The sequence below is a fragment of the Podarcis muralis genome, chromosome 16 (genome assembly GCF_964188315.1).
Source record: "Podarcis muralis chromosome 16, rPodMur119.hap1.1, whole genome shotgun sequence".
Taxonomy (NCBI): domain Eukaryota; kingdom Metazoa; phylum Chordata; class Lepidosauria; order Squamata; family Lacertidae; genus Podarcis; species Podarcis muralis.
The window spans coordinates 38305345-38330560 of NC_135670.1; the positions used below are offsets into that span (position 1 = coordinate 38305345).

The 25216-nt window shown below is 42.2% G+C and overlaps 1 protein-coding gene across 10 annotated transcripts in view; it reads left to right on the forward strand.

Annotated features, from left to right (window-relative positions):
* MPHOSPH9 (M-phase phosphoprotein 9) overlaps positions 1-22616 on the forward strand; it is a 43859-nt gene extending 21243 nt beyond the window's left edge. For 7 of the 10 annotated variants that reach the window (XM_077920819.1, XM_077920821.1, XM_077920820.1 and 4 more), the window contains 16 exons: positions 2726-2848; positions 3519-3961; positions 6591-6746; positions 7281-7368; positions 8490-8705; positions 9581-9628; positions 10424-10488; positions 12497-12598; positions 14322-14474; positions 15098-15279; positions 16142-16306; positions 16904-17024; positions 17653-17756; positions 19566-19810; positions 20937-21005; positions 21833-22616. In XM_077920819.1, coding sequence (XP_077776945.1) covers positions 2726-2848; positions 3519-3961; positions 6591-6746; positions 7281-7368; positions 8490-8705; positions 9581-9628; positions 10424-10488; positions 12497-12598; positions 14322-14474; positions 15098-15279; positions 16142-16306; positions 16904-17024; positions 17653-17756; positions 19566-19810; positions 20937-21005; positions 21833-21934 — 2382 coding nt within the window. In that variant the 3' untranslated portion in view covers positions 21935-22616. The remainder of the gene's footprint in view (positions 1-2725; positions 2849-3518; positions 3962-6590; positions 6747-7280; positions 7369-8489; positions 8706-9580; positions 9629-10423; positions 10489-12496; positions 12599-14321; positions 14475-15097; positions 15280-16141; positions 16307-16903; positions 17025-17652; positions 17757-19565; positions 19811-20936; positions 21006-21832) is intronic. The other 3 variants (XM_077920824.1, XM_077920823.1, XM_028710368.2) reach the window with 3 other exon arrangements.
* Positions 22617-25216: the final 2600 nt, after the last annotated feature.

A 25216-nucleotide genomic window follows, 5' to 3' on the forward strand; every position in this document is an offset into this window, starting at 1 on the left:
TTATTGTTGCTAGCCACTCTGAGCCCGACTTCAGCTGGGGAGGGTGGGATATAAATAAAATATTATTATTAAAAAGCAAATGGCTATGGTTCATAACTGGGTTCATTAGCTGTTGATATTTTCTTGGACAACCTTAATGATCCTGTCTATTTCTAGCAGTTAACACAGGAACAGTTTTTTGTGCTTTCTTAACCACCTCCTGAAACTTTTATTTAGTGTTCATAACTGATAGGTTCTGATAAATGTGACTAATCATTTTATTATTTTTTACTCAGAACTGCCATAGGAGTTGGAAAATAAAAATGGATATACTTATGTAGAGTGACTAGGGAGGTGAATGAAGGGGAATGAGAGAGGACAACTATCCATGTAGCAACTCAGGAGTGTTGAAAAAGGTGGCAGGGAGCCAATACAGGACAGGAGAAGGCGAGACATGGCCTTAGCAAAAGGGTTTCAAGACCTTCAGGGCTCATTTAAAATGAATATATTGTCTCCAGTAGCTCTTGTGCCAAGCTTCTAATTCTAATTCTTTGCTATAAGTTGGCTGTTGCAAATTGTATCTGTTGACAGGAATGGATGGTTTCTGAAGTTCTGTTTCATGAGACTTTGATGCACCTTTCTTAAAAACTAAGCAAATCTATAATAAAAAGAGGCAGAAAACATGAAAGGAAATGCTTTCAAATAATTGAATTCTGGCTACAGCAGATAATAATAGCTGACCTTTAAAAAATTCTGAAGGCCTTGTCATTTCTGTGATTTACAGTATTATTATGTTTACCTAGATGGATAAATTTCAGTGCTAAGAAAAGAGTCATGATTTCCCTTTTTCCCTTTTCAGCCAATCATGCCTTGGAACAGTGGTTTTCACTTAGCAGTTTGCTTCTGTCATTCTAATCCTGCATATATGGAAAAGGAATAAATAAAATAAATAGCAGGTGTAGGGTGGCTGGTCCATATCAGGGTGGGGATGGGGGGTGGGGGTGGAGAGTATTACATCCTTTCTATACCCCCGAGCTCTTACTCCAGATCAGTCTCCCCCTTGCCTCCCATTTACTTCAAGAATTGTACGAATGGCTTTTTAAATTTACATGATCAGTGCCTCCTCCGGTTTGGCCCTGTTTAAAGTTATGCTTGCCTCTTCTTGATTTATCATCACTCCTTGTTTTTAAAAAGAAACCATACAACAAGTACTTGAGTTGCTGAGCTCTGCTTTCCTTTTGAGCAGAATTTGCTGCACTATGAACTAAAAGCATTATGTACCCTTCTTTTTTAAAAAACAACCCAGATAAAAGAGGAGAAAACTGCTTTTGCTAAAACTGAATGAAATTGGCCTGAACCAGGGATCCTTGACATTTACATATGCTCTGGTTGCCATACATTGCTCCATTCCTGTAGCTAGAATTTTTGTAGGGGATTGGGCTGGAGGAATATGAAAGTACCCAGGAGTGGGGCATCGTAAGTCAATACAAAACAAGAGAAACCTGATTGTAGGGAGCCCTTAGGTTGTTCTGTTGGTTGATTGATTACGGCAATCCAAGCAAATCAAAGTATCCTTGCACTTACTGTCCTGAACACTAGGAGGCAGAAGCAGCTTTGTGTCTTACTAAGAATCAAGGTAGACTTCTGCTTTTTCGTACATCTCCATAAATGAAAGGGCTACAGCAGAAGTCGCCAACGTTGTGCCCTTCAGTTGTTTTTGTTGTTGTTGGGATTCCTAGCTCCAGTCCCAGGCAACAAGGCCTAATTGTCAGGGATGATGGGAGCTGTAGTCCAGCAATATCCAGAAGGCGTTATGTGAGCTACTCCTAGGCTATAGGTTTATTCCCTTTATTTATTTATTAAAGTTGACAGTTCCAGGAAAGGTCTTAGAAAATTTCCAAGATTTTATTCAGCTTTTAGAGTATTTTTTTAAATTGCTCATTGATAGTAATATTTTTATCATTAATTTACAACAGCCCACCCCTTTTTTGGCTATGTTCTCATAGAATTACTGTGGGCACATACTTTCCCATTTCCCTAAAGTAGGAGGAGCCTACTCATGGCCCGAAAGGTAAGTAATAATCAGAAATAAATAATGGTTTACCTTGAACAAGCAGCATTCTAGGGCCAACAACTCAGTTGTGCCTACTTTGTGTCTCCTTTTATTGCATGAGAAAACAAACTATGAAGTGACTAGCTTAGCATTGTGTATGATCCCTTATTCTTGGTTTGTTAGGAAGCTAACTCAAGTGAGCTTTCACACATAACAGTAAGCCAGGCCCTCTGCGGCTTGTTTCCACTCTTTGAAAGGGGAGGAGTAAAGCAGGCACGATTGAGCAGCATGCACTAGTATGCTGCTTGTTCATGGTAAACCAGGATTTATTTCAGACTTTGATTTAGCATCATATGTATCTAGAGCTGTTGGTATAAATGGGCAGGCACATAAAATAGGTTTGTAATAGGTGTTTAGGTTTGTAATTGATTGTTCTTAAATGTTTTTAATGTAAGTTGCTTTGAGTCACTTTCTGAGAAAAGCACATGACAAATATAACAATAACAACAATAAATTATTAATAATTATTATATTAATAATATAACAATAATACTTTAGACCACACATTGGAACTTGAATTGGCACTACTGTATTCACTTCCCCCTCCCCCAAATGTTTAAGTTCACTTTGGCATCTTTCTTTGCATTAAATATGATGGGTGTTTAAACAAATCTTAATTACTTTTTTTTTTAGTTGTCTTCCGGTGATGAGATGAAGCCATCATCCTTAAAGGAAATTTATCATAAGAAACAAAGGGAATGTAAACAGTTTGTAGACTGGAACCTTTCGCCCTCACAATCAACTCACCCTCCTGAGGTAATTTTATTTCAGCGCCATATGTTGGATTGGAAGCCTTCCATGCTTCCTCACACTTAAGATTCTCTCTCTCTCTCTCTCTCTCTCTCTCTCTCTCTCTCTCTCTCTCTCTCTTTCTCTCTCTCTCTCTCTCTCTCTCTCTCTGTGTGTGTGTGTGTGTGTGTATGTATGTGTATGTATATAAAAATATCACCCTTTTCCCTGACAAAACTCATCTGTTCCAGACTCCAAAATATAGTGAAGTACTCCCTTGACACAAGCCCAATAATTAGATCTTTGCAAAGTGTATACATACCTACACACACACACACACCCCTGTGCTATTGATCACAAAATCAGATGGTTCTTTGTTCCTTATTAAATCAGGAACACGCAACAAGGGGGTGGGCGTTGTCAATAATTTCACCTTCCACACTTAACAAAACATGGCAAGAAATGAGCAGCTTAACTTTCAAGCAGAAGCTGCAAGCTTAAATGCAGCTCACAGATTTAAGTAACTAACATTGTTCTCTCCCCAGCTATGCACATACTATTATGAAATTACAGCTGTAACTTCTCTCTTAAAAATTTCAGAAACTTCTTGTTTTTTATATCAAAATGAAAGCTGCTTCACCAGATAGTTGACCACAGATATTTTTCAATTCTAATCACTGTGATCTTTGTTTCCCAGATCCTGACCCTCGACCCAACATTGCACATGAAACCTGGCCATCAGAATCCAGGACCGCCTCCGCCCTCCTTCTATGGGACACCTGACAGGGTTATGTTTTCTCCAGACTCTATGGCAGATCCTCCTTTTTTCATGCATTCAGACTCCGATTCATTGTCTCACATAAGCACAGTAACATCACCTCTGTCTCCTGGGTCTCCAAAATACACTCTGAGTGCAACAGCTTTGCACAGTGACCCCTGGAATACTTGCATGTTCCAGAATGAAACTAACGCCAGCAGTTCTTGTCGTCCAAGCAATGAGTTCTTAAACACCGAAGAGGATGACAACTTGACACTCACGCCATCTTCAGCTCCCCACTCCCAGCCTCCATCTGCCAGTAATAGTTTGCCGGAATACAATATTTCAGTGACATGCATGGAAGATCCTGTGGTATTCTCCAAGTAAGGCTGATGTCAGTAAGAATGTTGACCTTTAAATAAGCATTGCAGTATTCAGTACAGTGGTACCTCGGGTTACAGACGCTTCAGGTTACAGACGCTTCAGGTTACAGACTCCGCTAACCCAGAAATAGTATGTCGGGTTAAGAACTTTGCTTCAGGATGAGAACAGAAATCGTGCTCCGGCGGCACGGCAGCAGAAGGAGGCCTCATTAGCTAAAGTGGTCTTCAGGTTAAGAACGGACCTCTGGAACGAATTAAGTACTTAACTCGAGGTACCACTGTAATTTGAAACGTCTGCTTACTTTCCTTTCCTGAAGCCTTCCGTTGAGTTAAATGAAAATACTAAGCATTATTACACGCCTGAAAGCAGTCACTTCTGGCTGCCTGTGATGAGTTTGAATTGTAGTCAGGTGACCAGGCCACAAAACCTGTCGAAACTTTCTTTAGAGACCAAATATTATCGTAACCATGGGGGGGGGCGGCTAGAAAGCATGTAGCTTATCTGTTTTTCTACATTTATATTCAACTGTTCTTCCATCATGGAACCCCAAGTGGCATACTTGTGGTTCATAGGAGGTCTCATGAAGTCTTTCTGCAAAGTGCTAAAGTCTTATGTGCCTTCAGACCACACCCGATAGCTTATTCTAAATTTATTTGCAAGGCTTGAGTTTCAGTTTTGTGGAAAGTGGCTAACTTGGATTCAGGCTGGATTATGTCATTTGAGGAGATCTCAGACTAAGGACCAGACTAGATATGATGCCAACAAACCTGCCTGTTTAGAACACAGGGAAACGTGGACAAAGGGAGCTGAGCTGTGTCCCTTCTAGATACTTGAAACTTAGTTGGGGAGTTAAACTGGGAGGAGGTGGGTTAGCACTCTTCATCTGTGCCACTCACTCCCCTATCTACTTTAAACATGATTGGGCAGACCTGGATTTAAATGAACAAGTCTTCTGTTATCATGTCTGTTTTAACCAATTAAAAAAGCACACACCAAGTTAGCCACTTTCCACCCTGCAGGCAGGCTACACCTTAAAAATATATGTAAGAATGGCTCAGAATGTTCATAATCAAAAGCCGCCTAGGGAACTGCAATTTTGAGTGGAAATTGGAGGTGCATTGCCTTTTCCTCACTGGCTGTCATTCCTCAGAACCCTCACAAGGTATTTTTCCCAATAGTGATTTTCAGATTGCAGTTTTTTCTTAAGTAGCAACCTCCCCGGGCTGTCTTTCAGATTTATTTTTTTATTAGAATACATTTTGCCCCGATTCGCCAAACGTTTGCAGCAAGGGAAGCCCAGTTGAAGTGTCTTTTGCTTACAGACTACAAGAAAACTTCAAAATACTTTGTATTGTACTTCAAAGAAGGAAATGCATTTGCTTAAATTGAAAGCTTTGCTACTTACCGTATTTTTCGCTCTATAGGACACACCGGACCATAGGAGGGGGAGAACGGGGGGGGGGGGGGGAAAATTCTTCTCCTCTCTGCTCAGCACCCCTTCAGCGAAGCGGAGGAGAAACAGAGCCCCTTCCATTTCTCCTCCTGCTTTGCTGCGCAGAGAGGGAAAACTGTGCAGTGCCTCTCCAGCGAAGCCTGGAGAGCAAGAGGGATCGGTGTGCACCGACCTCTCGCTCTCCAGGCTTCAGGCTGCTATCCGCAAGCCTTCGGAGCGCAGCGGGAACTCCTGCTGCACTCCGAAGGCTTGCGGATAGCTGCCTGGAGCACAGCGTGAGTTCCCTACGCTCTGGGGGCTTCAGGTGGCTTCAGCGAAAGCAACACAAAGCCTCCGGAGCGCGGGGGGAAAAGTGTGTCCTATAGAGCGGAAAATACGGTAGCAGAAAAAGCAGTATCTGTGCAATTGGAAATGCAGACTGTTCTTTTTACTGAGACTTCCAATCTCAATTTGTGCAGTGTGTGGAAGGTCCCAGGTTCAGTCTCCAGCATTTCTAGATAGAGCTGGACGAAAGCCCTGGCTAAAATCCTGGAGAGCTGCTTGCAGACAGTGTAGATAATACTGAACTAGATGCACCAGTTGGTCTGACATCTTCCTATGACATGGCAGATTTGCTTTTTATCTAGCAGGACTCTTTATGTGGTTCTTATGCATAGGAAAAGGAAAGAAATAAACTATTGATTTGTGACTACTATTCTTACATGAAAAATCTGAGAACCAGAGACTAGAAACTGAAGCATTTGGTTTTGCTTTATATTGTCATTGGATTGCACAGATATTCCAGCCATGGTACTTAATTTGGAGAGTTAGTTCAGAATGTGTGAGCTTGAACGAGACTCTGGCTTGTTTGCCTTGAACAGTAGAGCGTCCCACATCTTCTGCTATATCAAGATGCTTTTTAACTTCTCTCTTTCAAAAAAGGCTTGCCATGTACCATGGGGACACTACTGTTCAAGAAACACCCATCAGAGCTTCTGCATTCAGAACTAGTTGTGCACATGCACTGTTATACAAGTGCTTTGGTGGGGAAGATCACTTGGCATCTGTTTGTGGAGGCAAATTTCAGTAGCTGTAGTTCACCATCTGTGGAAAACACGTGCCAGGATGGTCATTTTCTGTCTCTAAAAAATAGTGTTGCAAATGCATTATGACATATTTTTATTCTTAAAAAACAGGATTAGGCAGAATTTGAGAGAAAAACATGCCCGGCATATTGCTGATCTACGAGCTTATTATGATTCAGAAATTCAAAGCTTAAAACAGCAGCTGGAGGCAAGCCATAAACCTCATTCAGAAGACTTTGAGAAGATCAATCAAAATCTTACTGACAGGTAATAGAGCTGCTTGGAACAATGTGCATATTTCTCAGCCCCCCCCCCCCCCCATCTCTGTGTGTCTGTCTCTCTGTCTCTGTCTCCTTTCAAAATAGTTGTTTCCTGGAGCAACTCTTTCTGTATATTGCTTCCTTCACTTTTAAGATCTAGGGCACAGATATTGATGGCTACATGAAAATACATAATGTGGAATCTTTGAGATGCCCGTTAATTAGGGATGAGTTTTAGACAGAGAAAAGAGATAAATGCTGTTATTCACATACAGAATTCCTCTAGCACAAATCTTCAAGGTAACTTGTTTATGCTGCTTAGCTGGAAGTGGAACTATTTCTTCAATGTTTGTTGTACATGCCATTTTTGGAAAGAAGACTATTGTAGCTTTAGAAACTAGCTATACAGTGCCTGGGTTCAAATCATTTTCAAATGCAGTTTTGGTCACACTCTCATAGCCTAGTTAGGCAACTCAGCTAAAAATACTGAAAAATCTTGTTTTCATTTCTATCATTTTCATGGCTTTATTTTCATTTTTAGATGTGACCACTTACAGGCAGCATTGGATAAAGCTAATAATCGCATGAGAGCACTTGAAGATAAAAATAGCACTCTGGAAACAGAAGTGGTAAGTGCATGTCATGAGTCAAATTGAGCTCAGTTATATAGAAAGATTACCAAGCGAGACGATACAAGTCTGATCTGTCAGCCCTCTGAGCGGTATGTTTTTCTGCTGGAACTTGGGAGTCCTTATCTGTCACAAGTCAGCAGTTCTTGTAGCGATGCCTCCTTTCCCTGGGGTCTCCTTGATTCCCTGCTAGAATCCTAGTTACTAGGTTTGGCTTTAAATAAACAAATAATCAGTCAATCTTGCCTTTCACCAGAAAGCTTCTTATTTGCAATATAAGCACTAAAATATAATTGATAATAAACCTTAATACAACCCATTACGACTTAAAGTGTGGATAATTTTATTATTTCTAAAGCACTTAATGTTTTTATAGGTGCTGTGGAAAGACTAAAATGGCCCAGGCCCCAGACTTTCATTCTAAAAGGTTTGATAGAAAAGGAAAGCAATATAGTGGTACCTCGGGTTACAGACGCTTCAGGTTACAGACTCCGCTAACCCAGAAATAGTACCTCAGGTTAAGAACTTTGCTTCAGGATGAGAACAGAAATAGTGCAGTGGTGGCACAGCAGCAGCGAGGAGGCCCCATTAGCTAAAGTGGTACCTCAGGTTAAGAACAGTTTCAGGTTAAGAACGCACCTCCAGAATTAATTAAGTTCTTAACCTGAGGTACCACTGTATGGGGAGGGAAGAGAAGAAACAAGGAGAATGAAAACACAACTATTTCTTAATGCCCATGTGGAATAGCAACTCAGGAGATTTTCCTGGGACATAGAGGGAGGACTGCAGCGTCCCCTTGTGGTGCCTGTGAGCTTACATGTGGGAGAAAACAGGGAAACAGCTCTATTGGGCCCTGTGCAAGCTCTCTGCAGACGATGTATCTACCCTCTACTGGATCAGATCTGTTAGTATGTTGTGTTTATATCCACTGCATGTTACTGGTATCTCTCCTAAAGCTTGCAAGCAATAATAAAAACGAGAACATGTTTTGTCTGAATCTTATATCTTGTGTCTCAAGACATTATATTCCTTAGCTTTGGTTCTGCTTCTGTTTTCAAAGTAGGCTTCTGTTTTCTGTTTATGTGTGTACCTGTCTGATACTTGGCCTTCTTTTGTTTCAGACAGACTGGAAAGAGCGCTTCTGTGCTGTCAGCAATACCACCAAGGCTTTGCAGGAACGTATTGAGGAAATGCGCACCAGTGGTAAAGAGAAAGATAACACCATCAGCCGCCTGAAGAGGAGGCTTAAAGATCTAGAAGAAGCATTTGAAAAAGCCTACAAGCTCTCAGATAATAAAGATGCCAAGTTAAAGGAAGAAAATAAAATGTTCCAAAATGTAGGTTGGAAAAAACAGGGTAACTTGGATGCTTGAGTAAATTCAGCTGAACAATCCATTTGTGAGGTCAAATGAGAGCCCCACTATAATCAAGCAGCTGCTTGAATGAACCTCTAATTGAGATGATATTCCTGGAACTTTGTAATAGGAACCACTTTCTGGACACTGCAGATTTGGCTAGCCCTTAATGGAAATGTCTCCGTACTTCAATTGTCTCTACTAAAACAATAGTACCTTTGTGGTATGCAGCTTTTAACAAAGAAATTGTGACTTCTAAAGGCATTGGGGGGAGCATTTTTCTATTCTGTTTAATTCCAGATGGCTAAGTGTTGATATTCAGCAGCTGGGGAGGCAGATCTTTTGGTGTCTCTGCCTACTCAGTTTCTTTTCTGTCTCTAGCAACTAAATAGATGTGCTGTCTTAGTTCACACTTTGTATTTCTGGTATTTCTAAACTAATTCTAGGTTCCTCCTTGGGGTATTTTTTTTATTTTTTATTTTTAGAACAACTAGGGGTAGGCTGAAATTCATCAAAAAGTTGAGGGAATTTGTTTCAATTCTGTTTTGTTGGACATGCCTGATAATGGAACTGAGTAAAGCTTAGTAGGTTATCTGTATAGCACTGCAGTTGTTGAAATCTGTAGTCTTGAAGAATTTTCTCTAATGCTAGAGGGGAGCAGATCATTAGTATTCATATTCATCACAGAGCTAACATCCTTGCCTATTTGAACATTTGCTGTTATTTTTAGGAGGGCAGGATTCTCGTCCAAGCATCTTGATCCTGTCCACCCAAAACATTTTCTTTCTATGATGTCTGTTTCAAAGTATAATTACTAACTGAGGGAGGAAAATGTAATTACTTTTCTTTCTTTGTAGCTTTTAGGAGAATATGAATCCCTTGGGAAGGAGCATGAAAGAGTAAAGGTGAGAAGCAAATTGACTTTGTACCAAATTTTTATTCTATGGAATTTTCTGTGTATTTAAATAAAGAGGACCAAGAGATGGAGGGGTTTTGGAGGGCTGAAGTCTTATGCAGGGAAGTCTGCTTGGAAGAAAGCCTTACTGAGTTCAGTGGGATGTACACTCTCTAGATTATTGCCTTAAATTCATAAGGGACATCTTCCAGATGTGCATTGTACTCTCAACAGAAACTGATACATGAAGGAGGGAGGGTGAATTATTATTTTTTTACTCCTCAGAATTCAGCCTTTCTGCAAGACATTTTAACTATATCGGAAATGATAACTACCCAGTGGTCACTAATCCAGCCATAAATAGAATTTGTTGTGCACCAAGCTTCTTATTCATTTACCCATATTGTGCAGATTATAGTGTCTCTCAGCTGAGAGAGCAGCAGGGAGTTAGATAGGCCTGCACTGAAGGTGCTTAGCACCAGAGAATCATTTAGGAAGACAGATTGCTTCAGCAAGTGAACATGGCTGCATGTAGGAAGCCAGAAAGAAAGGCAGGCCCAAGATGATCTGCTGGTCTGCAGCAATCCTGACAGAGTACAAGTATGAAGATTAATTATTGGTAAGTGACAATGAAGCAAAACATGCGCTGAACTTACTCCAGAGGAAGCTCAAGCCAAATTGGATTGATGCCCCTATAAATAGTAGTTACATGTTGTAATCTTTCAAGATTAGTGGAGAGACCAATTCTGTATTTGCTTTACACTTTATGCACGCTTAGCATGTGACCTTTTCTGCCTCCCTACAGGATACCTTAAACATCACTGAGAACAAATTGTTGGATGCACAAACTCAGATTTCTGATTTGAAAAGGTAAATGTGCCATTTAATCCTGTGTGAGGGGAAATGTTACTTCTTCAAATAATGTTGTAAAAATTTCAAAATCACCTTAACAGATCGGAGAACTGGGCCCAAGCTAACAATGAATTTCAGCAGGGACAAATGTAAGGCAGGAAGAACCAGATGCACAAATATAAGATGGCAAACACTTGGCTTGCCTGTAATACACGTGAAAAGCATCTAGGGGTTTTGGTGGACCACAAGCTTAACATGAGCCAACAGTTTGATGCAGGAGCAAAAAGAGCTAATGCTCTTTAGGCTGCATCAACAGGAGTTTAGTGTCCAGATCAAGGGAAGTAATAGTACCACTCTATTCTGCCATAGTCAGACCACACCTGGATAACTGCATTTCTGGGTGCTACAATTTAAGAAGGCTTTTGAAAAGCTGGAACGTTTACAGAGGAGGGCAACCAAGATCATCAGGGGTCTGGAAACCAAACCTTATGAGGAACTGTTGAAGGAGTTGGGTATGTTGGGCCTGGAAAACAGGAAACTGAGGAGTATGATAGCCATCTTCAAATATCTGGGGGGCTGTCAGATGACAGATGGATCAAGCTTGTTTTCTCATACTCTGGAGGGTAGGACTTGATCCAGTGGCTTGAAGTTACTAGAAAGGAGATTCTGACTAAACATCAGGAAGAACTTTCCGGTGGTAAGAGCTGTTTGACAGTGGGTCAGACTGCCTCAGAAGGTGGTGAACTCTCCTTCCTTGGAGGTTTTTAAGCAGAGGTTGGAAGGCCATGTGTCATGGATGCTTTAGCTGAGATTTTTACATTGCAGGGGGTTGGACTAAGTAACCCTTGGGGTCCCTTACTGTCAGGGGTTCAGGGAGAGAGGCACAGATGAGGGAGGAGACTGAGAGCGAGGGGGAAGAATCCAGGAACGAGGAGGAGGAGGATGACAATGACTTGAGGGTTTCCATGAGTCTTTCAAGTGAATCGGAGGATTCCCAAAAGGGGGCGCCCCTGGTCAGGCCAAGGGGAGCCACAGGGGGGACTCGTCAGGAACAGGGGAGCAGCAGGGAAACCCCGAGTGGGAGTTGGAGATCGGGGCCGGCTTCCCCGCCGGAACGGAGTGAAGAGGGTGGAGTTCCCAGTGTGACAGACGAAGCAGAGCAGGAAGCAGAGAGGGGAAGGAGATCGGGGCAAGACGTCCTGCCGGAAGGGGCGGAGAGTAGTACAGAGAGTAGTGTAACTGTCAAGAGGAAGGTCAGGGGTAGCGAACGCGCGCCAAGTTCAAATGTGGAGGCGCGCGGAAATGCGGAGAGCCCGGAGGAGGAGCCTGGTCCCAAAGCACGGAGGAGGGGGGAACAGGCGTCTGGGGAGTCAGCGTCAGGGGAATGCAGGAGGGAAGGAACCCAGGGGGGCAGAAAGACCCTGCGGAAAAGGAAGGACAGGAAGAGGTGGACCAGCACAAGCCTCTTAAACTGGTGTAGAGGCGGGACTGATTCAGAGGGGACTTCAGCGGTCTAAGCGTAACAGACGTGGGGCTGCGCGCCTCGGCTGTGGAACAAACAATGTACTTCAATAAAGACTTTTGTAAATAAAGTGGACTTGGCGTTGGTCTCTTGTGAGCTGGGACCTGAGGCGGCCCTGACACTTACAATTCTATGATTTATGTATTCATTTGCAGCATTCATACCATGCAACATATTTAAACTACTATGTAGCTCTTCTCAGAAGTAAACCCCACAGTTTTGTGGTACTTGCACCTAGAATTGCAGCTCAAATTGTGTACAACACTTTGTTCTTTTTCAACTGTTTAAAAAAGTGTTTAAAAAAGTCCAGTGACACTTTGGTGGTGATTTCAAAACTTTGAGTTTCCTGGTCCAGGCACAACAAATGTGTGAGAACATCAGCAGCTGCCTTGCACTGAGTCAGACCAGCTTATAAAATATCTGCATTGACAGTGATTGGCAGAGTTGTTGGATCAAACTTATTTTATGCCATTGTTTCTGAATATATTTTTGCTTCCATTATAGAACTGTCTCGAAACTTGAAGCTCAGATCAAGCAGTTAGAACATGAAAACTTGCTCAAATTTCGTCATTTTGCAGACAGTCACTTCAGAACATCCTATGCCAAGTAAGCAAATAATAAATATGACTTTGTGAGAAAGTAAAGGATACGTGTCTTACAAAACTGTGATTTTTGAGAAGGATAAACGTAGCTATTAGTCAGTTTTCCTTGATACAGAATAATCACAACAAAACAGATGCATAATAAAGCATTAATAAGAGGCTTTCTCGATATAGCAAGATCCCCACTGACTTACTGCAATTATCAATTTTCAGTAATGTAGCAATGATACTATGTGTTCTTGCTGTATGTACAGCAGTCTGATTGTCTATTGTATGAACCATGCAAGATCATCTTGAGCAGGTGTTGTTTCAGCTAGGGAAGACTCAGACAGGGTTAAGCGATATTTTTCAGCCCAATGGTCACATTTATTATTAGTATTATTTATTGACTTTATATACCCCCCTATACCCTGGGGGTCTCAGGGCGGTTCACAGAATAAAATCAAGATATAAAACCACAAAATACATAATAAAAACAACAACCCAATAGCCCCCCTCCCAAAAACCCCCACATTATTATTATTGTTTATTCCACTCCTGGAGAAACCACTTGGGGGGTACCAAAGGCAAAAGCAGGTGGATAAATGGATGTTGCGCCTACATTTTGGAATAGTGGCCTACATTCTAGCCATATAAACACCAGAGGCTTCAGCATTCGCCCACCCCATCTCTTTCCAGGCCAGCAAGAGGCATGGAGAGGTGCTCTTAATGAGGTGCCCTTAGCAGGTACTGCTGATAGCTTCACAAGAGGCAGGAGCTCAAAGGGGGCACAGACTACAGCCAGTGAGGAGTGTGGCCTGGAGAAGGCTAGAGGCTGGGAAGCTGCCTTTGATCCCTGGGCTTGAAGTTCCCACCCCACCACAGCTCTAGGGGTAACAAGTACTTCTCTCCTACCCCACAGAACTCAGCCCCCAAACAATAATTTTAATGAATTACAGCAAATCAGTTCTCAAACTATCTCTGAAAGTTCTTTACTTCAACTTTTGGATGTTGAATATTCTTCAGATAGTCTCAGACTTGGTTGCTATGCTTGACACCCAGCAATATTTCATTTCAGTCTTAATACACTACTTATGAACCTCTGGTGTATAAATTATTATGTGCAGTACAAATAAAACACTTGCTCCTTACATCAACTCTTTAGTCCCCCAAATGAATTATTCTAGCATTCTGGCTTAAGTTTAATAATACTTGGTTAAAATGATAGAGCATTTACTAAAATTGGTGCCTTCAGAATGTCTGTTGGTAAATAAATTCTGCATTTCCCTATAAAGAAATTCTGGTGATTTTTGCATCTTAAGACTTCTTTATATGGACCTTTCATATTGTGCTTAACAGTGACTGCCATGAAGGATGGTATGTAGAGGGCTGATTTAAAAAAGAAAATGAGATTGTCCTAAACCTCTAGGAAAGCGAAAGGACTGAAATATCTCACAAAGTGGTTCAGGAATGGCTCAGAGAGGGCAGCAGGAGTAGTGTGTGCCCTCAGAAAAATGTGCCTGGGACAGTCTCCCCAGCAGCCCCAGCAGCCCCTGTGATGGTTTGACCTTCCTATAGATTTCTCCCACTTGAATTTAGTTACTGTGTACTTTCCAAAGTGGCTTCCTAAAGCTGTTTTCCTCAGCTAGCTCTGTGAGGGTGTGGGAATGATTGTTCATATTAATTTTGGCTAGTAAAATGCTGTACTGTACGAGAAATGAAACGTGAGCTTTCCATTAATTCTCAAGTTTTCTGCCTAGAAGCAAGCTAGCAAGCTCTGATGTGAGCAGAAGGAAATGGCTGATACCGGGATCAGAGTATTCAATCTTCACAGGCCAGCCATTGGAAGCCCAAGAGAGCTCCAAAGATAATCGTTTGGAAGAAACATACACTTCCTGCAGGTAGGGTGACTTTGAATGCTAAACTGGCAAATAATCTCTTCCCCAAGGAGAGGACTCTGTTAGCATAAGGAGAGCTCTTCCACTGGTGGCTCATCCTAATCCACCACTCATGGGCTTTGTATCAGGGAGGAGATATAAAATGAGCCTGCTGTGATTTCTTTGCAGTTAGGTGGGAATTCATTTTCTGTGCCCTTTTGTCCCTTTGTCTCCCTTGTATGCCGTGGGTTGGATCCAGACTGAGTTTATTTTATTTATTTAAAATACTTATAATCCACCCTTTACCTGACATGGAAATACATTTACAACAGCAGTGACAGAAATTCAAATAATCCAGTACATCTCCCTTCACTCCAAAATCCTAAGTGGATAGAATTGAATTAGCTGAAAGTTCAGTGCCTCTGATTTCAATGGAACGCAGCAGAAAAACCATAACCATGTTGATTTCAATAGGTCTTACTGCTAGGTAAATTGGACTAGAATTGCAGCCTTAGTGTGGCTCCAACCCAAGTATTTAAATTGGTGCTTATGAAATTTCTTCATCCTTTGAGTGCAACACTTTTGACATGTCATCAACATGATTACAGCCCATGCTGAACGTGTGTCATCCCATTGTATGCTTCTAGATACCATACACCTCCAGAAAAGGATTCTTCCCCAGATCCGTCGCTGACAAGTGAAATTTCAAAAAAAGAAATGCAAGTCACAGAAACGCCCATCATAAAAGCCTTTAAAGAACTTGAAGGAAGGAAGACGTTGAAAAACTGGGCCACTCAGACAGAGAAAGAGGAAGCAGCTGCTCCTACAAGTAAGTCACCTTGATTTCTCCTTGGTTTCCTCAGTCCCAGGGTTTTGCTGCTACTTCTTTCTTCCCAGGGATTAGAATAAGCCTGGCTCAGTCTTTAAAGGACAGAGAGCCGCTATGTAATACGCAAGAACAGCAGAGCATCTATCTGTATGCAGAAGGGCCCAGGCTCAGGCCTCTGCCTCTCCAGATAGGGCTGGGAATGTCTGTCTGAAACTATGGCGAGCCACTGCCAGTTGATGTCGACAATACTAAGCTAGATGGACCCAGTCATTCAACTGTATTAAGGAAGCTAGCCTTATAAAATTAGCTGGTCTTGTTAATAAGAGGAGAAGGCAGGAGAGTGATCAAAAAGTGAGTTGTATGAGATTGCTAGCCAAGCCAGCTAAAAGCCAGCTTTTTAACTCATAAATGAGATGCAAGCTTTTATGTGCCTAAAACATAGGAAGTGTAGTGGTGGGTGTTCAGTTTTCTTGAGTCTTCTCCCCCTAGCAAGACTCCCCAGACCTTTTCTAAGAAATCCCTGGTGCCATTCCTTCAGCTTACTCTGGATCACTCATTCTTTGGCACGTTCTCCAGAAGTAGGGAGGTCTTGAGAACCCATAGCACAGGACTCATACATGTTTTTTCAGTGAGCTTTTGATCTTTTTCTCTTGCTTTCAATAATGTGTTATGATTCCCCTCCAATTTGAAAGCATCTTCCAAGTTTGTTTAATTTTTGAAATTGGTCTGATTATCTTTGTCTTGTTAGTTTTAATTTTCTTAAGCTGATTTGGGAACACTCCATTTTTTTTCTAGGGGGAAAGCAGGATGGGAAATCCTAAGAAAAATAAAGCCACTTTTTTGCATTGCTTGTATATTTCAGAAGCAACCACTCGACGTCCCACTGTTGGATTTGATGAAACAGCTCTCAGTGCCAACCGGTCCCCAGAGAAAGGCAAAGACCAACTCAGACACAAAAGATACAGCTCACCTAACGGTCAGAGGTCCTCATCTCTTCCACCTTCAAACAGGAAGTCAAACACTCCAAGTAGGAATTGCAGCTGCAGGCTGCCCAGCTTATAATTAGGGTGTACAGAGCCATCTTACTTAAAGTGTGTTTCATAGCTCCATAGCTTCTGTTTTTACTGTGCCCATGCTATTGTAGAAGATGTCTTATTCTGCTGCTCTTGTTCTTTTAAAATTTGAACTTTCAAGGAGTGGCAAAGGTTTTGTTTTTAAATCCTGTAAATAAACAGAGCAGGAAGGTGATTTGATATTTAATGACTGCTCGCACACGACCTTGATCAATCCAGCTAACACTGAGGGTGGGGGGAGCAGCAAGGTTGCCCCACAGTAGATTACCAGGAAGTCCATTTCCACAGGAACCCCTTCCTCCATGTACCTTTTTAGCAGCTGGAGAGGGCTGCTAATACACCTCTTGGGAGATGGAATTGGACTATAGGCTTCCAGCTCCCTACCATAGCATCCTATTTAAGCAGAAGGTATTGTGGGAAAATGCTTGAATAACCCCCCCCCCCCTTTTTTTTTTTTTTTTTTGCAAAGGCAACAGGAGCATAATATTACAACGCATCAGATGCTTGTTCTAAGACATAACTAAATTCTAATAAGCTATTTCTCTTGGCAGCAAGGAGAGAGATAATGTTGACTCCAGTTGCTGTGACCTACAGCCCAAAGCGGTCTCCAAAAGAGAACCTGTCTCCAGGATTTAGCCACTTGCTCAGCAAAACTGAGAACATGGTGACAAGGTAACTGTCTGTCAATACTCATTTAAGGGCTGTAGGGGAGAGAGTTGGGTTTGTGTGGTGTTAAAAATATTTTCACAATCTGCACAAATAGTTGTATAAAACAAACCACAGGAGCAACAAAAAGCTGCTCATCTGCTTCTGCATCCCTGGATACACAATGGACAGGCTGCTTTCCTGAACCTGTGTGTCAGTAACGATGATGGAGGATGGAATGACCCTTTGTTTTGGAGATAGGAGGAGTAGTAACCCTTTGGGAGGACAGCCACCTCCATTGTAGGAAAATGCACGAAACAATTGCTCTTACATTACTTTGTTGTTGTCCCTTACTCAGCAAGCTTTGGATATAGCTTATACTGCCAGTCCACCTGTGGCTTGCATTTACTGGATTGGAGCAATTGCCATTCAAGTAAGAATTTTGCACAAGCAGACCTTAGTCTTATTTCTCAAGCTCACATTTAGTTGTTGTTTTTCTTCCTTCCTTTTTTAACTGACCAGAAATGGCCTTTGGAATCCTTCCATTTAGCCATTTCCTGTGACCACAAGGGGTAAATCTCACCAGGACTCAGTGATGTGGAAACTGAGAAATATTTTACAAGTGCTTTTGTGTCTTTTCTCCCTAAAATACTAGATTTGATATTCTGCTTGATGAATTGGAAACTGCTCCCACACCTACATCGCAATACAGCAATCCAAGGAAAAGGCTCCAGTTTCGCTCAGTAGGTGATACTGAAGGTAACACTTCACAGTAGCTAGGATTCTGTTCCTTGGAATAAATATTCTTTTGCATTTCCAACCCCTGCCTCTTTGCAGCTGTACCCAGCAGATGCTGTCTAGAAGTATAAAAGTTGATAGTCGCTTTTGCTGTTGACATCAGACATGATCAAGAGAACTATAAATATAAGAATGGTCTACTTACCTCGGGATGTAACAGGTCTCCAAGTGGGTTGTGTTGCCCACCCTGCAGCTCAGAGGCAGGAAATGCCCAAAGCTCCCACAAAATACTTTTCTGATCTTGAGGTTCAGTTCATTTGCTGTCTCAGCTTGGAGCAACATCCTGTTTGGAGTCTCTCTCCTTCAGTCTGTTTCTGTGGATTTTGGCACTTTTCTCTGTCTGTTTATATGGTTACATGAGACAGATTGGTCTCATGCAATTGGTTTTAAAATTTCACTGAATTGTAAGTTTAAACATGAACACATGTAATGTCTGTTTTTAACAACTCTTGAACCATAACAATAGAGATTTAACATTTTTAAATGCTGTAAGATCAAACCCAGAAGTAACTCTTCACTTACTATACTTAGAAATAGTAATTATCATATATATATATATATAAATTCTTCTTTATAAAATTCTACTGTTTAAATTTTTCAGAGATTAAATTAAATTGACAAAACCTGTGGCACAATTTGCATTTTGGGGCTCCTGTTTTAATTAATCTCTGCCGCTCTTGAGTAATAAAGGCTTTTGAATTTACATCAGCTATGTTTTATGTTTTTCAGGATTAAATATATAGGGTTGGATCCAGAGTAAATTAATTGCACAGTTCTAGGCCTGGGCAATGTATTGATACATTGCCCAGGACTGCTATGAGGGCCAGACCATGATGACTGCTTCACCTGGCAGTATATTGTGGGTGAAACCACATCTGCTGAGTGCCACCAGCACGTGAGGGAGATACAAGCTACAGCCAGGCACTGGTGGCAGAGCGGCTCAGGAGCAGTGGCCGTTTCACCTGCAATATACTGCCAGGTGAAGCAGCCATCGCCTCTGGCCCTCATACTGCTGAGGGAGGAACAAGCTACATCATCTGGGGCCGATATAGCTTGTTCCTGCCTCAGCTGCTTGTGCGGGCAGGCGGCTGCTTTAAACTTCTCCGTTCAGGGGTGCCTGGCTGCTTGCCCCTCAGCGGAGAAGTGTAGCAGAACCTCCACTTTGCCTCTGGCTTGCGAGGCAGGATGAGGGCTCCGTTGCACTTGTGGGAGCCCTGAGAATAGAGCCTGTCAGTTGTAAGTCCCATTGAATACAGTGGGGCTTACTTCCTGGTAAACAGGATTAGAACTGCAGCTTTAGTCTGGACCCAGCTCTAAGGTAGGTAATCTATTTATTTATTTACTTACTTACTTACTTACTTACTTACTTACTTACTTACTTACTTATTTTACATGTTTGTGTGTTGACTTTTTTTTGGTTAGCTACTCAGTTCAGAGGTGCTATAATTTGCCTTGAGTCCGTGGCATAGCATTGGAGAGAAATCAAAGAGGCTCTTTGGAAACATGCCTCCAAAATCATTTATTGGGTTGTTGTTTTTTTGCTGGTGATTTGACTCTCAGAAGATGCTACATGCTCCAAAAGACTTTGCCACATGCCATGGAGCTGACTAAATTCAAAGTGTCCGAGACCTTCTTGAGGGCTTTGCTGAAGTCAGAAGATGTTCATGTTCAGTTTTTTCTTGCTGGTCCAATATATTCTATGTACTAATAATTTTTCCATGAAGAGCTTAAAATCTGATTTCTGCTCTTTTCTTTTTGGTGGTGGGACAGAACTGGAGCACGTTGGCCCTGGCAAAGGCAGCCGTGCAAAGCCTTCCTCTTCCACAGATTCCTTGCATGCAGGAGCAAAGATAGGTGTGGCAGGGCGAACGTGGGAAGACGAGAGCTCTGTGCATACAAGCCTGTCTTCAGCAGCACCAGCACCTTATGAGATGGAGTTCAAATACATGTCAAGGATTAAGACATTGACCGAAACAGAGAGACTCTTTGATGAGCTCACACAGGAAAAGCAGCAGGTAGAAACCAAGTGCTTTGACTTCCTACATTTCTTGTTAAAGATCTGTGTTTTGGAAAAAGGTCTACCACTGGAGTACCTGTCTTTAAGGTACTGTATATTAATATTAAAATTCAGTATCAGAAACTTCATCCAAGGCAGTATGTCTCTGAATTCCAGTAGTTGGGAATTGCAAGTGAGGAGAGCACTGCTGCACTCAGGTCCTGTGTGTGGGCTTCCCAGAGGCATCTGGTTGGCTGCTGTGATTACAGTGTGTTATGTTAGGTGGGCCTTTGGCCTCATCCATGACTTCTGTTCTGATATTCTTTATCTCACAGTATGGTCTTAAATGCCTACTAAGCAAAATACATGGTCTCAGCAGAATTCATTCTTGCTCAAGGAAAAGGAGGCAAGTATGATAAACTTGGTTATCTGTTTTTTAAGCCGGGTTACGGTTGCACCCATGCCAAGTAAATTTGGCTTGCCTCAACCAAGAATGAAGTGTGGCAATGCCCTCTTCTAATTTGAATAGTGTCAATGTGGGCAAGCCTATGTTTGCTGCGATGTCACTTGGGTTTGTTCTGTGCCCTCTCCACCTTTCTACCCCAGTATATCTTCAGATTTGTATGAATGACAGCAAGATTGAAACACAGCCACTGAGAAACAAGAGGAAAGTTTTATGTATGCTTGGGGAAACCCCAAGGCTTGCAGATAAGGGGCAACCCTCCGCAAAATAATTGCCCAGTAAGGTCTGAGCTACAAACTGTAGAGTGGCTTTTGAAAAAGGAAAGGAGAACTGAGGGGCAGGAAGTGGAATGGGAAGCCTTTACCCTGTTTGGCTGAATTAACTGGCTATGACCCTGAACAGGACCTGGGCTGATGCAAAGCAGCACTTCTTGTTTCAAGCCACCCAGTGGTTGTATCTATTTCAAAACTGCCTTTTGGGGTAATAAAACTTCAAATGGGAAGTGAAATGGGATATCCTGATGTGGGCATATCTGTTAACACAACCCGGGATGGTACTATCCTAAGATCTGTTGAGCTGGAAAAGTAGTTTGTGGCTTCCTTGCAGATGAAATTCCAAGGTAGTTTTATTCCAACTCTTGTAGCTTTCATAATTTTCACTGGCATTTATTTTGTTTTCCCAGATTGAGTCCCAGCTGAGTCGAATACCTTGTGCTGGAGGGAGAATGACTCTGCAGGCAAGACTAAATCAGGTTTAAATTCTCATGTTGAAATCCTGATGGGGAGGGGGAAAGTTGAATCTTGCGCGGAACTGAAAACGATACTAAAAGTATATTTCCCTTCTCTCTTCTAAGCATGTGCCTCATCTGGGAGTTCTAATGTTTGACTTCCATGTGGGAATAAACCACTGCAGATTTATTTTTATATTTGTCTCAAGCACAGTTTTTTGTATTCATGCTTTGTTCACAGTGGAGTTGAAGGATGTCCCTTTAGCCTTTATGAGGGATATTTGCCACTGCAGAATCTTACAAACTACCGTATTTTTTGCCCTATAGGACGCACTTTTTCCCCTCCAAAAATGAAGGGGAAATGTGTGTGCATCCTATGGGGCGAATGCAGGCTTTCGCTGAAGCCTGGAGAGCGAGAGGGGTCGGTGCGCACCGACCCCTCTCGCTCTCCAGGCTTCGTGCAGCTCTCCGCAAGCCGTGGGAGCCCAGCGCTGGGCTCCCACAGCTTGCGGAGAGCTGCCTGTTCTGGGGGCTGGGGTTGGGGGAAGCTCAGGCTTCCCCCGCCCCAGCCCCGTGCCTGGGAGGGAAATAAATCCCCCCCCCTTTATTCCCCCCCCCCAAAAAAACTAGGTGCGCCTTATGGGCTGGTGCATCCTATGGGGCGAAAAATACGGTAAATGAAAAACAATTTGGAGGTGGTTGGGATTCTCACATTTCCCCCAGTGGGCAGCAAAATTTCTAACTGGGTTGTTCTTGTGGGGTAAAAGAGTACATACAGAGTTTCCATTTTAGAAGAGCTGGGTTTTGCCTTTTCCTGGTCTTTAATGTGTGTGTTTGAATATTTTGTTTAGGAAGCCTTGGAAGATCGCTTGGAAAGGGTCAATAGAGAACTGGGCTCAATCCGCATGATCCTGAAGAGATTTCATGTTTTACGTACCTCTGCAAATATTTGAGATGTCTCTGTTTAAATTTAGATATCCTTTTGTTTGCACTAAAAGTATAATAATTATGCACTCTGAAAATGCAAATCGTTTTGTATCTTTTGTAAGCCCTGTGCAGCAGTTTTGCAATCATGTTACCCTTTACACACTATTTTGTATTGAGCCACATATATTTTAAAACCTATTTTTGTTACACCTGAAGGGATCAATCTGTCAATTCTGTATTTTGCTACTTTTGAAGAAGTGTTAATAGTTTTTTTGAAACCTTGAACATGAATTCTTTATAAGAACAGGAGCAGCTTATTTTCAAAATGTGATCATGCTGAAATCGATTTTGTGGTGCACCAGGCTCACTGTTTTCATAGAGCTTGTAGCCTGTCTTGCAAAGTAGGTTACAATGAAGTATTGAATTTTCATTTATGCTAAACATGACGCACACATAGCTTCTTGTTGTGAAGTGAATGCTACACACCTTGTAGTTCAGAAATTGCATATCCTTTCTTAAACTTCTTGCTCAATTGCAGCACAGTATTTTCCACAGCTGCACAAGTCCAGTTTGCAAATGTCAGTTTAAATAACAGTATGCACAGCAAGGGGTTTTAGAAAGGCAAAAATAATGTTTCTCTTTTTTAAAAGAGTTTTTATTTTGCATGTTTTGTCACTGAAATATTAATTAAAACTGAATTGTCTAAAATGAAGTTGTCTGTCATTTGTGGGGGGGTGGATCTCAGTGGAAACATTACTGGGGAGGCGTAACTTTTATTTCTGGCTACTTGGGGTGGCTCCACAAAGCATGAAGACCTTTGCATGATCAAGTTTTTCATCATTACCCACCAAAAGAGAAAGTATGCAGCTCCTTGCTCATCAGCAACTATGGGCAAAAGCGCCTAAGCAGCGCCATTAAGAGGCTTCTCTGGCCCTGATAGCAACCATATGGTTGCTATCTTCCTAGCAGTTTGTGTCCCTTGGCACTTTTGCTTTCTTTCTCTCTCCCTCCAATAGTCAAGGCACCCAGTGAAGCAGCATATAGGGCTGCATCTGTAATTAAGCGATAGTTATTTATAGAACTTAGCAAATTAGCCTTCTCCACCCCACAGATCTGTCGTAGTCTAAAATGCAGAACCCTGCTGTTTCCCTTGAATCTTACTTTTCCAATTGACTTAAAGAAGAATCAATAAAAGAAAGTCATTGGCACCCCCCCCCCACCTTCCATATTTTCCAATTAAAGACTCCACCTGGAATCATTTAGAAATAACTATTGCTATAATCATTTAAATAGAAGATCCCACAAAGGCCTCTCTTCCTTGATAAAATGTTCTACGGTAGCAGGTGCTGCTAACAGCATTTCTGAATTGGTCGTCATAAAATTTAACGAAGTGTGTCCCCAAGTACACTTGATATTGTTTCTTCCCTCCCTGCTGCCTTCGTCATCTTAGCAGCACCATTTGGAGACACTGAAATACAGGCTACATCCCCTTAGGCCGTAATCCTGAGCATACTGAACTCTCTGGAGTGAACATGTCCAAGTGGGTGCTTGAACTCTTCTAAATGTTATTGTTTGACTCTTGTGATATTTGGAGGTATAAGGTAGCCAAATTTGTACCTTGCAGGATATCGGGAGAGGAAAAAAGGCTAAGGAGTAAACCCTACACAAATCCAGAGTGGAGTCCCTCAGATGGTTGCATGGTTCCTTTTACACCGCCTTCTGGCAGCGTATGTCTTGAGACAGACAGATGCCAACAAATGTAGCTATTGACCTCTTGAGAGATCTAAGAACAAAAGAAGCTGACCTTGGGCTAGTCACACTTCTCTGAAGTCTCTCAGCCCCACTCAACTCACAGTGTTTGTTGTGGGGGAGGAAGGGAAAGGAGAATGTTAGCCACTTTGAGACTCCTTTGGGTAGTGATAAGGCTGGATCTCAAATCCAAACTCTTCTTCCAATTTCAGAGGATGGTGGCTCAAGGGAGCAGGTTTGAACACCAAGAAGGACACTTGTAAGAGTGCTCCCCGTCCCTCTGCTGTATATCAACCAGGCTGGAGACCTTGCCTTCTCACGTGAGAAAATCCGTAACATTTTGGCACCATAAATCAAAGTACCAGCAGGTTCCTGCTATTTATTTACTCTGTGCCTATTTCTAAGGTTCTTATGGACAAAAGGCCGGCTGCTAAGAAAAGCCCATCTAAACTCAGCCTCCTCTTCTTACTGACCAATCAGATTCCCCAATGGGAAGCCTGCAAGCAGGACCTGAGTGGGGCTCCAAAGCAGCTAGATTATTCTGCATTATTTCCTTCCCAAGACAAATGCTCCCGCTGACCCTTTCTGCTGAGCAAACTGCCTCTCCATTGCACACAAGTCCTGCATACCCAGGTGGGTTCAGACACACCTTGTAATGGCAGCCTTCGTTTCCTGTTGAATTTGCGCTTGCATCCCTAAGTGAGTTAATGCTTTATAATAGCACCCAAAGCAAAACAACTAGCTTTAAATTGTGAACCGTCTTTGAGATTTATAAATGAAAAGCAAAAGACACCTTTAACAGTAAATTACAAAAATATCTATGAACTGGAAATGGAAAACTGACTCACAGATCCCTCCGGACATCTTGGAGATGCTTGTGGCAAAGGTTACCCAGACTTTGCTAAGGGAGGCCAATGGCATCAATTAAGTGCCAGCGGCTGTGTTCACACTTTAGTCTGAGCCCGAGTGCTATAGATGTGCAGCAGAGAGGCAAGTCACAAGTGCAGGCCTGTCTCTGTCCCCAGTGGAGCGCTTTCATACATTATAAATACATACAGTTAATGTAAATTGTTATTTATTTTTCTCCTTGGAGACTTGGCGCAAATCAGCCAAATGTTTTCATTTGTCTTAAAAAAATCAGCTGTGTAACTTTTTATTCCAGCCTTCCACCAGCACCACAGATAAGCAATATTTTATTAATTACTTTTGATGCAACCCACTGGCCATTTTGTGGTGGCTCACTTGCTTTGGTGATCTGCTGGTGCTGAACAGGGCACTGATGTTCTTGCCAGTGAGAGCCAGTGTGGTGTAGTGGTTAAGAGCAGTAGTCTCGTAATCTGGTGAACTGGGTTCGTGTTTCTGCTCCTCCACATGCAGCGGCTGGGTGACCTTGGGCCAGTCACACTTCTCTGAAGTCTCTCAGCCCCACTCACCTCACAGAGTGTTTGTTGTGGGGGAGGAAGGGAAAGGAGAATGTTAGCCGCTTTGAGACGGAGTGAAAGGCGGGATATCAAATCCAAACTCCTCCTCTTCTTCCTTGCCCTGAGGGCAGCCCTGCT